Source organism: Ostrinia furnacalis, unplaced genomic scaffold (genome assembly GCF_004193835.3).
Source record: "Ostrinia furnacalis isolate ACB-3 unplaced genomic scaffold, ASM419383v2 OfSCF7013, whole genome shotgun sequence".
Classification (NCBI taxonomy): domain Eukaryota; kingdom Metazoa; phylum Arthropoda; class Insecta; order Lepidoptera; family Crambidae; genus Ostrinia; species Ostrinia furnacalis.
In genome coordinates this window covers 1,534,527-1,549,894 of record NW_021137252.1, presented here as the reverse complement: position 1 = coordinate 1,549,894, position 15,368 = coordinate 1,534,527, and the positions used below count along the sequence as shown (strand labels likewise).

Below are 15,368 nucleotides of genomic sequence, written 5' to 3'. Positions count from 1 at the left end.
AATTTTGCAGGATATGGATGATTGATATTTTGGCCATGAGATGTTGGGACGAATGTGTTCGTTGATCCCTCCCCCGTGTTGTGCAAGGGGGGAGGGATCAACGAACACCCATTTTGCGGCAGTTTTTGGAGGAAAAACGACTCGAGATAGTCCTCCACCCCTTACTTGTGTACTTTTTAATAGATTTTACTAATTTCTCCCATGGTTCCTTGTTTCAGTAGGATTAGTATTAAAAATCGTAATTAATTTAACAAAATTTTATTCTTCTACTCGATACACATTGGAACATTTAAATTTGACAGAAATAGGCACGACGGCCTACTACTTTACTAAATGCAAATTATAAAAATCCTACCTCTGTCAATACGGCTTGATAATGCCAGACTACAAATTAGAAAATAATAACAATAGATGAATGAAAGTGTGATGCATATTCTAATACAAAGCAATTTTTCTTAAATACAATATTATAATCAAGCATTTAAATCACAGTCTGATCCATTTTTTTATGTATAAAATTAAAATCATAACATTCGATTTATTTAATCAAAAGTGGTGGGTCAGTTTAATTCACCAAAACCTTATCCTAAAATATTGGTAGAAGTAAACCTGTAAAATATAATTGTCCGAACAAAAGAATATTTCGAGTGAAAAACACATCTATTCTTAGAGAATAATAGTGAGAATGAAGATATGTCCGCAGATGGCACCCGCAGTTTTTAAGCATTTAAAAGAAATTACTTTGCAACCAATAGTCGGTACTGTGGTACCCTAAGTAGAGCGACACGATTCAGTGGGCACTAGTCTTATACCACTCTCTAGCAAGTGGCGCAACTCATATTCTGTAGTTAAAAATGGTATGCTTGCCATCTGCGGTCATCTTCAACTTACGAAGTCTAAAAACCAGGGTCACATGAAGAGATAAATGTCATAAAGTTGATATCAGTTTTGCTTGCGGCGGCTGCTGCGGAGCCGTCTTCTGTTGTTGGGCACGGTGTACGAAGGGCTCCGAGATTTTGTTTCTGAAAGGAACAATAAAAAAATAATTATCCTACTGCATAATAATTATGCCATAATTCATCAAAATAGAAATAATAGTCTGCGAGTTTGAAGTTGAACGCTAAACAAATATCAGAGTAATATTATGGCACTACAGTAAATTTTTAATTAGGATTAAGATACTCAATACTCATACGACCCAGACAAAACAGATGTAACTTGACATTGTGCATTAAAATTGTGTGGTATGTATTTGAACAAGTGGTATACCAAACTGCACTGATATTTGTGGTCCTTATAGCAGACTTGTGTAAATAAGGTTCATGGTCAGTGCCAAACTGCCAATGCTATTAATTTGATTGCAAAATAAATTTTACTACCATTTGAACAGGAAAATTATTTTATACTCACTTGATTTAGGTAAAGGCTTAGCAGGAGTTTCTTCAACAATTTCTACTGTTTTCTTACTTGCTGTTGTAGTATTTCTTGTCTGTTTCAGCTCCTTAGGTTGCGATTTAGTCTTGATTTCAGTGTCTTCTGATTGCTTTGTCTTACTTTTAGACCTTTTTAATTCCTTGGGTTGTTCCTTAGTCTTGGCATCAGTGTCTTCAGACTGCCTTGTCCTAGTTCTAGTCCGTTTTGTGTCCTCAGGCTGTTCTCTGGCTTTTTCAGATTCTACGGATTGCCTTATTCTACTTTTAGACAGTTTAGAATCCTTCGTCTGCTCTCCAGTCTTTTCAGTTTGTAAGCATTGCCTTGCCCTACTTTTAGACCTTTTAGTTTCCTTAGGTGGTTCTTTAGTTTCTTCTGATTTTTCTGGACTACACTTGGACTTTTTCAACTCTTTAGATTGTTCCTTACCCTTAACTTCAGTCTCTTCAGATCCTCCTATATTACTGTCACTTGATGCTTTTTTCCTCATACTCCTTTTTACTGGTTCAGGTTGGATTACTGTTCTATTTCTAGTAGATCTAGTACATCTAGGCTGGACAAGAGCTATTTCCTTCTTCGCTGAACTTTGCTGTTTCAGAGCATCCAACCTCTCTTTTGCTTCTCTCTTCTCTTTCATTCTGTAAACTTTTACCATTGCTGGTGTGTACCCAGCTATCCCTCCATGACTCTCTTCCATTTCTTTAGAGCATTTGCCTGAAACTTTTTTCTCGAAGTTAGCTACCACTTCTTTCATTGCATAAGTGGGGTTCAACATTTGCAAGTAATCTTTCTGCATCAGTGGTGATTGGAGATTGTCATTGCTTTCTGAAGATGCATTGGACAATTTCCTAATCCTATACTTGCAGGTTGAATCATCGTCATCAATGTTATCATCGGTTGCGGTGTTTCTTTCTTTCCTTATGATATCCTCTGGGTTGCCAGCCAAAATTTCTGCCCAAGTAAACTGTCTTGCAGACCCCATGAAGTTGCCAAACTTGCCAATACTGCTTCTGTGTCTCTTTACGCCTCTTCGTTTTTGTACTACTTTCTTTTTAGACCGCAGGTTTTTTGGCGATAGTTTTTTGCCAAATATGTCGTGAGGCATGAGAGATTTCTTTAGACGTGCGACGAGATCTGCATCAGAAATGAAGAAGTTTCTTGATGCGCATGGTTTCCTAACACCATCACTGGAAGAGTTTAGTGTTTGTTTCAACAGTTCCAATTTAAGATCGTTTTCCAAGGAGTAAACATTCTCACGTTCGTATGCTTTTTTAATTCCATTTCTAGCTAGGAAATCACGAGGTGTATTCTTCTTACCAAATCTCTTGGAGTAACAAAGTTTGTTCCGGTTCATTGGAGACATTGGTGGCTCGGCAAAGTTTAAAAAGAGCTCTTTGTCGTATCCATTTTTCAGCAGTTCACTTTTGAATAAGCTTCTACAGTAATCATAGTCTGGTTCTTCAGTGAAATCCAAACTTGTAACATACTGCAGGTACTTCTCCATGAATTGAGGGTAAAACTCTGTTTTGAAGCAGGTCTTGAGTAATAATTTGATGTCTCCCATGAAATTTTTCTTTAATACATGGACTAAATCTGGTTCCGCAAGCACTTCTGCTGTCTTCCAAGGCAGTGTGCCTGTGAGCCAATCTAGGAGATTGTATCCTAGAGTTTCTAGATCGGATCTTCGCGAATGTGCGCCAATATGAGAATCTCTGGAACTGTACTCCAATGTCCCATCATGGGCTTTCCTAGCATCCATCCCAAATTCTTTATGTTTCCCATTTGAGTCCAAAAACTTGGATGCCAGGCCATAGTCCAGTAAATAAATCTGGCCATTGGACTGAGAGAGAACTGCTTCTTTGAATATCTCATTTAAATCGTTGGTGCTATTTTTCAGATCTTTATTTAATGTTTCCTCATAAAAATCTTCAGTGTTTCTCATTAGATTGTTACCAAAATCATCTAGCAGTTTCTGGTATGATTGATCAGAACAAACTGAACTATTTATATCTTCATAGTTGACGTAGTTAGACAGTTGTCTTAAATTAAATGCATGGTGTCTGTGCAATGTCCTGCTATCTTTGTCCGATAATATTTTTCTCAGCTTCTTCTTCACATTGGCCAGTCTCTTATCATTTTCAGTGCCATCATCTAATGGGTTTTTATAGTCTTTGACGATGAAGTCCTCATCATCATAATAGTTTGATGACCTGCTTTTACCACTTTTGGCTCTTCTATGCTTGCCAGAAAGTACTGCAATTTCTTTTGTTTCCTTTTGGAATGAGGGGGAGTGTTTTATAAGTGGCACTTTCCCCTGTTTCATGCCATCAAATCCAAGCATGAGATTGGAACTTTTGATATCTGAATGAGTGTATCCCTGATTGTGAAGGTACTCCAACACATCTAGAATTTGGATTGCCAATACAAGCACATTTTTCAAGTCCAAAACCTTTGTTCGGGCAATAACTTTCTGGAGATCAATGTCATATCGAGGGAGGACCAGGAATCTGTATTTCACACCGGTGTTTTCATCAGTGAAAGAGCCGCTTGCAATGTATACTGGCATCCCAAGGCGTTTCTGTTTCTTCTGCTGTCTCCATGATTTGACTGGAATAAAATAAAAATCAACAGTTTAGATTTCACAATAACTTATTTTCATGTGAATATTACTATTAATATGTACTGTGTCTTACCTCTGGCTGCCTGAGCAGACCTGATCAGACAGTGTATCTCAACGAACAAGGGTCCATTTGTGTGTGGTTCAATTTTGACCACATATCTTGCATTCTGTTTTGTTACTTCAGCATCTACATTGTCTGAAGCTAGGTATATCCTGCCAAAACTACCTCTGCCTGTAAAACAAAGAAGAACATCAATTTTTTTACATAATATTGGGTAAAAATAGAAAATTTATAATTATTCTTAAATCAAGTAATAATACTGTGTGGTAATTATTTGTTTGTTAAAAATTATAAGTAAATGAATATTTACAAAGCCTGTCTAACATATGACTAAGACAGCTCCAAATCATGTGGTATATATCTAACAATGTACCTACTATGCATCATGATCTAATGCATCAACTTTCACTTTTATTTCCCTCTTCAAATGTTAAGTTAACAAGTACATTCTAGTTCTGACCATTAGATTAGTGACTTTTTTAGAAAGTTTACTGGTATTTATTGCGTATCTACTCACCAATAGGTTTTCCAATACGCCATTTCTTCTGTTGTACATCAGAAAATACAATTCCAGGTGGGAGAGCCTCATCGTCGAAGAAACTCACATCGAGGCTCGGGGGCTCCTCCAAAGTCTTACATTTCTTCTTCGGGGGCATAGGCAGTTGCACCACATCAGTCCCGACGCGACGCGGCATTATAAAAACATCCAGAATTGCAGGGTTCAATGATCCTACAACTTTACGACTTGGCCACCTAAAGCGGAACGCTGAAATGAAATACGAACGTTGAGAACACTTCGTTAGTACTCAAAGTTAATCTAATAAAGCAAAACGTGCGGCAAAATGTGCAATATAAATAATAATAGGATAAAATGTTACCCAACAAATACGTACCTCAAATCATCTCAGTTCGCAGAATTTACCACTCTTTAGCTGCTACCTTTTGCACGATGATGACAGTTTCGGCACAATTAGCAATAACACAGTTTACTTTATCTCAATTTAGATGTAATTCACGCATTAAAATCAACTAATGGACGACGCACAACAACTGATTACAAGAATCGCCATGTTGTTAAAATCAACCGATCAATGCTCATGGTGGCGTCTGTCGCATTATTTTGACGTTTCATTAGGTAACATAACGGAGTAACGGTTTTGTTTGTAGAAAATGTAATTTTCCAAGGTATTTTTTTATCACTCGATACAAATTGATGCTAAATCAAGTTATAAGAATATCATCATTTGGAAAACTAAGTAAAATAATAATTCCACATAATTAAATTTAGATATTTTAGGGTTACGTCAAGCATTGAGACGTTAAAATAGAGCCGTGATGACGTTTGTCAAATGTTCGCGGGTCAAGTTCGAAACAGCTGATTGATGAGCGATGAGCCATTTGTTTTGTTTGTGACTTGTGAAATTCAGCTGCAAAGTTTTTAAAACTTATTTATTAATTAATTATTTATTTTGTCAATAAGACGATTACATTATTGATTTCTAGTTTTTCAAACCAATATATTTTTTTTAATCAATGATTGTGATGTTGTGGTTCCATCCTCCATAGTTTTTAAGATCAAGAAATAAGCTAACTTGAAGAAAAAAGCCTGCCTACCTAAAAGTAAGTATTGTATAATTTATGTGTATCCTTCATGCATGTGTAGATTTAGTCATAATGTGAAATTGAAATATTTAATACATATCTACCTACCTAGGTACCCTAAATTAGACGTAGTTAAGTAAGACGTGATTAAAAGTACGACGATGGCATGAGTGATGAGACATACCTAATTCTTAACTTTGCTTATCACCTAATTAGATATTGATTCAATAAAAAACATCGCGTGAATCGGAGCCATAATTTCCATTTGCTATAATGAATCGTTTTCGTAATAATTATCTTGAGTGATGTAGATTTTATCTAGAACCAGCGTAGAGTTTATAGGTTGGCGTTAGTAATCTTATTAGGCGAGTTTATCATGGTGTGGGACTGCAGTGCACCGTGATTTGAGTGCAAGAGAGTGAAGCGGGTGCAAGGCGCAGTGAGGACTGAGGAGGGCGAGGAGAGAGGAGGTCGAAACTTTTTCAACTCATTCACCGGTCGGCTTCGCGGGACAACGCGCGCGCCCTGCCGCTCCGTTTCCTAACGCGACTATTGTTTGTCAACAAATATGTAACGACAAAGTTTACTCTGTGTTTGGTGAGATAAAATCATAAGACAGCAGTGTTCTTTTGTTTTATTTAAACTAAACAACATGTCAAGCTAGAATCAAACAGTGGCACGATGGACGGAGCTAACGCCGACTCGGATCACTCTATGACTTGGGAGGACTTTTTCGGTGTGTACTTTTAACTTAGTTTAATTTTAGCGCCTTTGATAGCATGAATTAAAAGAAAAATAGAAAGTTATTTTTATTAAGTTGACAGGACGCCGTTCGAAGTTTGAATTTTAAAAGTTTGTTACAATGTTTGTAAAAATTGTTTAGTGTTTATCACAATCTTGCAGTCGTGAATTTCCCGAGGCGACGCAGGGAAGGGACAGGTTTACACAGCATTTCCCCTTATGGAGGCGTGCTTTGCGTTCACTGCACCGCTTGCTGCAATGCCTGCAATAAGCCAAGCGATCGCGGCTCGTTTATTTTACGTGATCAATCATTTGATGCTTGTGAATTACGCCTACCTTCTGTTTTTATGAACGTGATACGAAAGGAATTTTGTACTTCGTAAGTTGAATCGGCTGTAGGTAAATTTTTTGCTTATTACATTTACCGGTTCCACCAGCTAAGAAGTTTCGTAAGCATTCAAAGAGTTGGTTACTTTTGACCGTAACTTCATGATGAGACAAATATCCTTAAAGATAGAGTTATTTAAAAGAGCATCGGAAGCTGAGCATAATGTCGGATCATCACGAAAACTTAAAACTTTTCTGTCCGTTGCTTTCTAGAATATTCTTCATTCAAGTAAAGAAAGATTTTATCAAAAGTTAAGAAATTACGAATCTATGAAGAAGACTTACCTACAACTGCATAGATTTATTCAAGTCACAACACAATGCAAGTGCCTAGCAAAAGTCTAAGGACCTACTTACGTACCATTCTGATTCTTTAGACGAGTAAAACCCTGATAAGAGGAGGGCTACGCGATTAACAGAGATAAGGTACCTAGTTACCTACATAATGCAGTTTACAATGAATTCAGAGGAAGATAAATGGCCAATTGGCCGTACATTCAAAATGGGAAATCTAGTAAATGAACGATACAAGTAACGTACAGTAATAAATAGGCATTAGACAGATGGATCGGTAAGAAGGTCAAGCGTATCGATGAGTCATTCCTTGGCTCTTCAAAGCGACTGTTATTCACGAAAAAAATATGAGTAGATACTTACCTACCTTGTCCGTTGCGTTGCGAACTTGTGTTCAATTAGAAATCAGTGTCAACTTGTCTCTAGAGAGGTTTACTATAATGGTCAATCTTAACCTGAATTAAGTATTCACTCTAAACAAGACCTTGTTGTTACTGTAGGAACTCTACTACTTTCCTTTAGTCAATTCAATCCCAGCTCGCAAAGAACTTTTTGAGGATTGGTGGAGAAGGATTGTAGGACTTAACTGCCTTTAACTCCTTACATTCTCTAAAATAGACCAGAAATGAATAGATTTAAAGTTCTACCAATTATTTTTATCTGTAGGTAATAATCTATTGTGGCGATTATTTGGTAATTTCAGTAGAGTTCATGTTTATAATAATCCAAAAAGGACCATTCATTCATAAAATGTAACATTAATGAAGCAACTCAGTGAATACATCTTGTAGGTAGCTTATCTTTCCAAGAATGTGAAGATAATGACACACTGTCGGAACAATTACACTTATTTAACACATAGTTTCCTTGTCCCAGACAGAACAGTTTGTTTTGATAATGATAACTAAGAAGAGTGGGAACGGAAACTGAAATAATTCTTTAAGATTAAGTAATGGCATATTCTTTGCAATACAGGGCCACAAACGAAGAATACGAAAGACACGACAGACTGCAGCTGGCAATGGAAGTTTGTGTAATGTAGAGCTAAGCAACATTATTAGCTCATGGGCAAGAGGCTCTAGCTATACTCTATTTGTCCCCTTCACTAAAGCATAACTGCTAGCTAGTGCATTATCTAAGTTCCGTTCCGACTGAAGAAGGCTTTGAACTTTTATTTTCCTTATATTCCATTAGAACTTCGCTATAAACGAACAATGGTTTGGATGAAAATTTAATTATAAAACAAAGTGCCGGGAATCAATGTTAGCATTGTGCGGAGATGGTACGGTTACTGAATTAATGAAGCGCACTTCCTTTGAACGCAGGCGTTCGGCAGGATGTTCCTTTACTTTTAAATTTGAATTTGTCAGTTGGCAATGGTTTTGAAATATGTTTATTTTTTTTTATTAAGAATTGAAGCTAGGAAAATTGTTAACCCATTATGTTAAATTTGATATTGTTATTATCACGTAATCTTGTTGTCATCGCGAAACATTAAACATTTATCGGAAGGGCTTTATTTGCGTTTGGTATTGTAAACATCATTGTTGAGGCGTCGATTTGTTGATACCAAACCGATGGTAATAATAAGGCATTTGATAATGTAGGTTCAAACTAAAAATGATTCAAAAGTTTGGATTTTTAATCCATGTAACCAAGTGCTGAAGAACGGTAAATAGAAGAGAGATAGAAATAATAAAACTAAGAAGAAAGATGAAGATTTTCTGTACACAATTTAATAAAGTAGGTTGTAGCACAGAATAATAATAAGTTACTGTTGTAGTTTTACCAATATTGATAGAACTTACTCGAACTACGAATCTTGAGACTTTACGCCGCGACTAAGTATCAACTACGAGTATCAATGGACATCAGTGCATTAATGTACTGCTTGCAATGATCGCATACGAAATCGAGTCTCCATGATTGATAAAATAACTAATAGCCAGCTAGAATATCGTCTTAAAGACCGGCGCCGCGGTTTTGCGGAGGCTACGTGACCACGTGACCATAGAGTGTAGATTACCGCGGCATAGACTTACCCATGCTGGAATAAAGGAAGACCCAGTGGGCACAGAACGGATTAGTGCTATTCCCTGTGAATTTCGAACTAAAACCTGCAATTGAACAAAATTAGCATGCTTTACAGAGCTCTACCTAACTGTACATGGCAGGCCTTTCTCTCGCGCAAATACTTTAGAGGTTTTACGTGTTTTTGGGTCTCGCACGACTACGCTAAAGCTTTTTTTAAATGAGGGCACATAATCATGCTGATCACTGGCATTCTAAGCAGTTGTATTAAGTGCGATTTTGCAATAATTTAGAGTCGGATGAGTTGTCGGCAAACTCACTGAAGGTATTTCCATTGTACGCTGCCTACAGTGTCGCAATGAGCGTGGATACACGATGATGCTTGCATCTTGTTTTATACACAGGGCTATCATGGAAACCTGTATCGAGTGTAAGACTTATCCATCCAGTTTCTGGTACGTAGATCAACAATAATTGTGGAAATATGCAAGTTCCAGTATGGAAGATTTATTTTCAAGACTTTTAGAATGAGCTATTCTAGGTAGAATAGATTTTATACATACACGGGCTTGAAGAGAATTCACTTACGTGAGATGTAAAAAAGTTGAAAATGGACATTAAAGGATTTCTAAAGTTGAAAATTTCGCTAGAGGCATAAAATAGAAATGGACTGCAGAAAAATCGTTCTTTGTTAAGTTTTCGCGTAACAAGAAGTACAATAACTTCGATTAAATAAAATCTGTTTGCGACAACCCTGCAGCGGAGATGAGCGTGATTAATACCATGACAATCACGAATTACAATAAGTTGCTACTGGCTGGCCACTGCGCATGTACCTACCCATGTTGACAACTTGCAGTTACACAACACCTACTCGTATGTGCAAGAAGCTGTTTACAGTTAAAATGCTGCACATTATCAACGGCTTTGCGCCACATAAAAAAAAGACAAAATTATCATTGTTTTTATTGCAATGATACCTACATTGATCAAGTTACCTACGAAAGACGAGAGTTGTAGTGGCAAGATAGCAGTCATAGTCATAGTCATAGTCATTTATTCCATAAACAATAACATTATCGTATTTATTTATTTATTTATTTGAACACCAACAAGGTTACATATTGAGGTATTGGAAATATTACAAAAAAAATGAAAAATTAAAAAAACATCAACCGATATAAAATCACAAATTATGCAACACAGCATATTAAGGAACCATTTAACAAAATGAGATCTTTACTTTTTATCATTTAAATAATTCTCAATACAATAGGTAATAACAGTGAGTATTATAAGGGTTTACTGGCCTTCTGAATTGGAATTTTTAATTAGACCGTGCTAAAAGTCGTTAAATAAAATAAATCGTTTCAATTATCTGTTAAAAAAGGGTCAAGTACCTATGTAATTGAACAATAATGTGGCTATCGCAATAAGTAAACATGCCACGACATCGCAAATATTGAACGTGACAATATTAATAATCATTCACGAATATGCCAGCAAGTTGAATCATCGTAACTCTTTGTTGGCTTTGTTTTAAAACAATCCAAGATTAGTTATAGAGAAATTACTTACAAATCGTATAAACTAACATCCTAGACTGCATCCCACTTAACATCAGATGCGATTGTGGTCAAATACCTGCCTTGTTATGCATAAAAAAAAACAAAAAAAAAACTACAACACCTTACAGCATATTTCAAAAACTATCCTCCTAGTGTCTGAAAGAGTGATTTTCTAGCTTTCTAAATTATGTTAAAGTTTTTTATTAAGTACAATAAAACTGTTCGTTTTTTTTTTACTTTGACATTCTCACACCAATTTACTTCATTAAAAGACAATAGAACATCGTTTTTGTTGATTTGTGGTTCCGCAATCGCATTGCATTATTTGCATTTCGATATAAGTAAATAAATACTTCTAATTAATTATCTTTGTTACCTACCTAATCAATTAAAATTATATCACTGTCGTCATCAGAAATAATCTTACTAAAACGTTACAAAATCTCATAGTCAAAAAAGTCCGTAGTGTTAATCCGTTGATTTACCGCATTTGTCATTCCGAGGAATGTAAAGAAAGACAAGTTTCCGGAAGTCCAGTTGTGTTTATTCAAATAGTTCTTTTCAAAGTAGGCCGTGAAGCTGGTGTTTCCGTGCTCCAGAATCTGCAATGTTCTAAATTAGGGTCTAAATAAACACGAGTGTTTCGACCGTTGGATAAGTCCGTTACCCTTTAAAACGGCCGTTTGTTATTGGGTTAATCGATATAGAATTCGGGATTGATTAAATAGTCATCGAAATCGTTGAATTTACTTTTCTCACGTTATCCCACCCTTTCGCAAAAACATTTAATGTAGAACGATCGTTTCTCAGTTTCTATTTCCAAGAGCATAAAAACTGATAGGTAGGTACTTACTGAGTGAGATGGAAAAGAAAGACTAATTAATTACCTACTAATTGTGTAGCGGTCCAAACCACAGACTTGATTTAACCTGATTGTTTAAAGAATTAGATTAATTTGATGCTTCAGATCGAAATCTTTACATCACGGTTGTTAATACACACTATATAGCAGAAGCAAACTTAGCTAGTTCAGTTAGTCACACCATATAGCAGAAGCAAACTTAGCTAAAATCTCTGACATAATATCTGAGAATGTGCACTTCATTGGATATTTCCTAATCATAGTTACAGAACACTAAGTGCATAACGTAGTATTTATAACAGTGATTTGCACCAGATGTGATTGTTTTGTTATTACGACACTAGTGTTTGCAGCTGTGAGTTGTGACCTATGCTAATAGTCTGACAGTGTTGCCAAGTTGACAAATACAAATTGTCTATGGAATTGAGGCCGCAACTTCCACGTCAAATGAAATTTCGAGCGAAATTGGTTGTTCCTCACTGTCTATAAATTATCTAGTAATTGGACGAAGTAAGAAGTAGAATCTGGCCCCGATTCGGGTTTTAGTGTCGATTTTATAAGCTAAGCTTTATCTTGAGATTTCAGTAGAAATCTTCTTAGTTTGACATCCTATCCATGAGTATTATCGATATTTTCTTTTGGCTACTAAAGTCTTGTTTGTTGATGCAGTCTGGAGATTGTGATCTAAGTAATAAGTTACAACCTGGTACCTACAAGACTGTTCCTTTTGTTGTGTCTAATCGAGATCCGCAAACGTGGCCCACTTTGAAACATTAAATAAACATAACTTTCAAATCAAAAATACCGTAACGCGTCCGTGTAAAACTTCTAAATTACAGTGGTGCCAACATTAAAAAGCTTTTACCAGGTAGTGTTGACTCCTTCACCGGGAATGTGGCATCCGACCGCTACCTAGTATTTACGATGCTGCAATATTTCGCAGTTATCCGAACACCCCATAAGCTACCCAAAAGTTGTATTTTGAACTTTATTCAGTTGGAATAAGAGACGCATTGATGCACTAAATTAATGGCCCGTCATACTTCATTTCGCATTTTCATGTTTTAGTAGTATTTCAGCTTTAAAAGATGGCTTTGGATTACGGTAAATAATGTGTTGTGTTCACAACCGTATACTAAAACGAGACTTAGGCTGAGTTGCACCACCTTAATTTGAACGTAACTATAACGATAACCGGTGTTTTTTGTATAGAATTTGACAGATTTTTAACGTTAACCAAATTTAAAGTAAGATGGTGCAACCCAGCCTTAGTGTTGTCACATACATTCGATTTAACCCGATATGGTCGGTCGTTTGACAAAATGTCTTAACTTTAGTCGCCATAATATTATAAGCTTTAAAAAACTGCATTTAAAGAACACTCAAACGTATTACAAGCATAACCTTATAAAACATTGAAGCCAAGATGGGATCTCAGCTCAACACACGTTGAGCGAGTTACGCGCGCGGCCGAGTGTGTAATCCAGGCTTTAACGCGTGGCCGCGCAGAGCCAGAGTATCAAAGCGATCTTTTTTACTAATTGCCATCAGACATGCGCTGTTCACACGCGTGACGGCTCGGTGTTTGTACCAACAATCATACAGTTCACTGGAGAAGCCACTTAAGACAAAAAAAAACAGTTGTAGTGGTATCAGTCGTCAGAACGAAGGCGGCATTCGATGAAACATTACAGTAAAATAAAGATTATAAAATAAACGGAATTTTAATGAAAGTGAAAATGAAGGTATTTAGACTTTACCCAAAAGCGGGCGAGCGTCTGCTGTAGGAGTAAAATTAAATAGAAACAAAAATCATGCGTTAAACTTATCTCCAATCGAGATTCGGGCTTACACAAATACAACAAAACATAAATTCCTTTGTTTCCCCAAAGAAACCTTACACGCATGCGTAAAGAAGCAGACGATTGTCTAGACGGGGCAGCCATATTATATTGGGTATATTCGAACCAGTTTGCAAGGACCCCCAATGTATTGTCTCTTCGATTCATCTCGCTAGGGATAAGTTAATTTGGGAGCTCAAGCTTGTATGGTAGGGTTTGCCTAAAACGGTGGAAAGATTTTGCTAACCTTGGCTGAAGGCCAGCTGTTTGGAGAGCTCCGTTTACGTAATAAGGCCGTAAAAGTGAAAGAAAGTATCAAAAAAGATGCAGAATTTTAAAAATCATGGTATGGTTTCCTTTACAATATGCAATGGAAACTACTAATATAATGTTTTACTGTGGTTTTACTATCACCCCACCCGTTTCCTCATTCATTTTCTACATTAAGATCTTCTTTAATTTTGTTGTAAGTTGTTTATTTCAGCAATAACATCAGAGAAATTGACGGACTACGTCATACGTACATATAACATGTGTAAATGTAATGAGAACTGGCTCAGAAACGATATTTTAAGTTTTATTGTCTTACAAAGATGAATCGTCCCTCTGTCTGTGTAAAAACTGATAAGTGGAACAAATGGAGCCAATATGTCAGTTGTTTAATGGGATCTTGTTAGTCATACATTATGTGGTTTAAATTACTGGCTTAACTTTAACTGATAGATCTTAACACGTTCTAGAAGTTGATTTGTCAGAAAAGACCCTTCTATTTTCAAAAGTCTAAACTGTGTGCTTACCATGAGTTTACGTTAGGTGTGCTCGCTAGCGAGAACGTCAAAAAACTCTATGAAGATTTTATTTCTTGAAAGTAGTCGCTAGGGGCGCTGCACAATATGTCATACATTTAAATGTAATTTTTTTACGCAGTCGCTAGCGAGCACACCTAACGTAAACTCATGGTAAGCACACTGTTGTGCAAAATATACGATGGAATAAAATAAAAAATCTTCTAAAAATGAGACGAAACACTCAGTTCTATCAGCCAGTTCCATTCCATTGTCAAATTTCGGACACTTTTTTATTTTTTTTACTGTTTCCGCATGTTATTTATTAAGTTTATCGGTTTCTTTACGGTCGAACATGCGGGCGCTGATAAGGAATTGACAGCAAAGGAACAGAACGAATGAGGGTGGCGTTATTGGGGTGTGGACAGATAAGCACCAGGGTTGCCGAACTTGCCGATAACGGGACATTAAAATGTCAAAAATAAACAAAAAGTTGCTGTTTTGTCTCATGTTTTTTTAGTGTTAAGGAAATAGATACTGATAGTGTAGTCATGTCATGACAGACCAGTCACCAGAGCTGCTAGGAGCGTTGTTTATTAATTATTACCATAGAACAATTGAGATTTTTCGATCAGAGTGCTCTCTATACCTCGTCTGTTTTGTCTTCCTTGAAAATTCTTGTCTGGATAAAGGATTGGGATATTGCAAAAAGCTATTTATTTTAAGTAGACCTACTTGAACCAGATCACAATATTGGATAGGACTCCTCATTATAGAGCTCTCCGTGATAACTGCCCGTGCCTCACGGTTCTTCCGCATTTGATTTTACTAAGCAAACTGACAAAAGAAAATAGAAAAGGGCTTGCTCTAATATTATGTTACTATCATCGACTATTTACGGAGTTTTTTATTCGTTTTAAGCACAAATTGTTTTGACTTTCGCAAACAAAAGCTTTTTTGTAAAGTCGAATTTATTTAAAGGTTAACCATAAAAGTCACATGAGTTATACTACCCCTTTATTAAAAGATTTATTTTTTGTAATGAACGTAAATCTCGATTTCAAATCAAAGAATGACCGCCAGACCAGTGTGGCGTATCATCTGTCAAAAATTTAAAGCGCGCGAAATTGATCAATGTTTTTTTG

The 15,368-nt window shown here is 36.3% G+C and overlaps 1 protein-coding gene across 1 annotated transcript; it reads right to left on the bottom strand.

Annotated features, from left to right (window-relative positions):
• Positions 1–242: 242 nt before the first annotated feature.
• On the bottom strand, positions 243–5,205 carry LOC114363148 (uncharacterized). Its single transcript, XM_028318788.1, has 5 exons — positions 5,006–5,205; positions 4,630–4,878; positions 4,125–4,283; positions 1,411–4,038; positions 243–1,022 (listed from the first exon to the last, which is right to left on the bottom strand). The coding sequence occupies exons 2-5, from the start codon at positions 4,805–4,807 to the stop codon at positions 943–945; spliced, it is 3,045 nt and encodes a 1,014-aa protein (XP_028174589.1). The 5' UTR covers positions 4,808–4,878; positions 5,006–5,205; the 3' UTR covers positions 243–942.
• Positions 5,206–15,368: the final 10,163 nt, after the last annotated feature.

Bases quoted from the DNA above. Each gene is read 5' to 3' on its own strand.
- LOC114363148 (XM_028318788.1), bottom strand. From the start codon at position 4,807: ATGCCGCGTCGCGTCGGGACTGATGTGGTGCAACTGCCTATGCCCCCG. The intron at 4,284-4,629 runs GTGAGTAGATAC...TTTGTTTTACAG, and splicing joins GCGTATTGGAAAACCTATTG to GCAGAGGTAGTTTTGGCAGG. The intron at 4,039-4,124 runs GTAAGACACAGT...ATTTTATTCCAG, and splicing joins GTCTGCTCAGGCAGCCAGAG to TCAAATCATGGAGACAGCAG.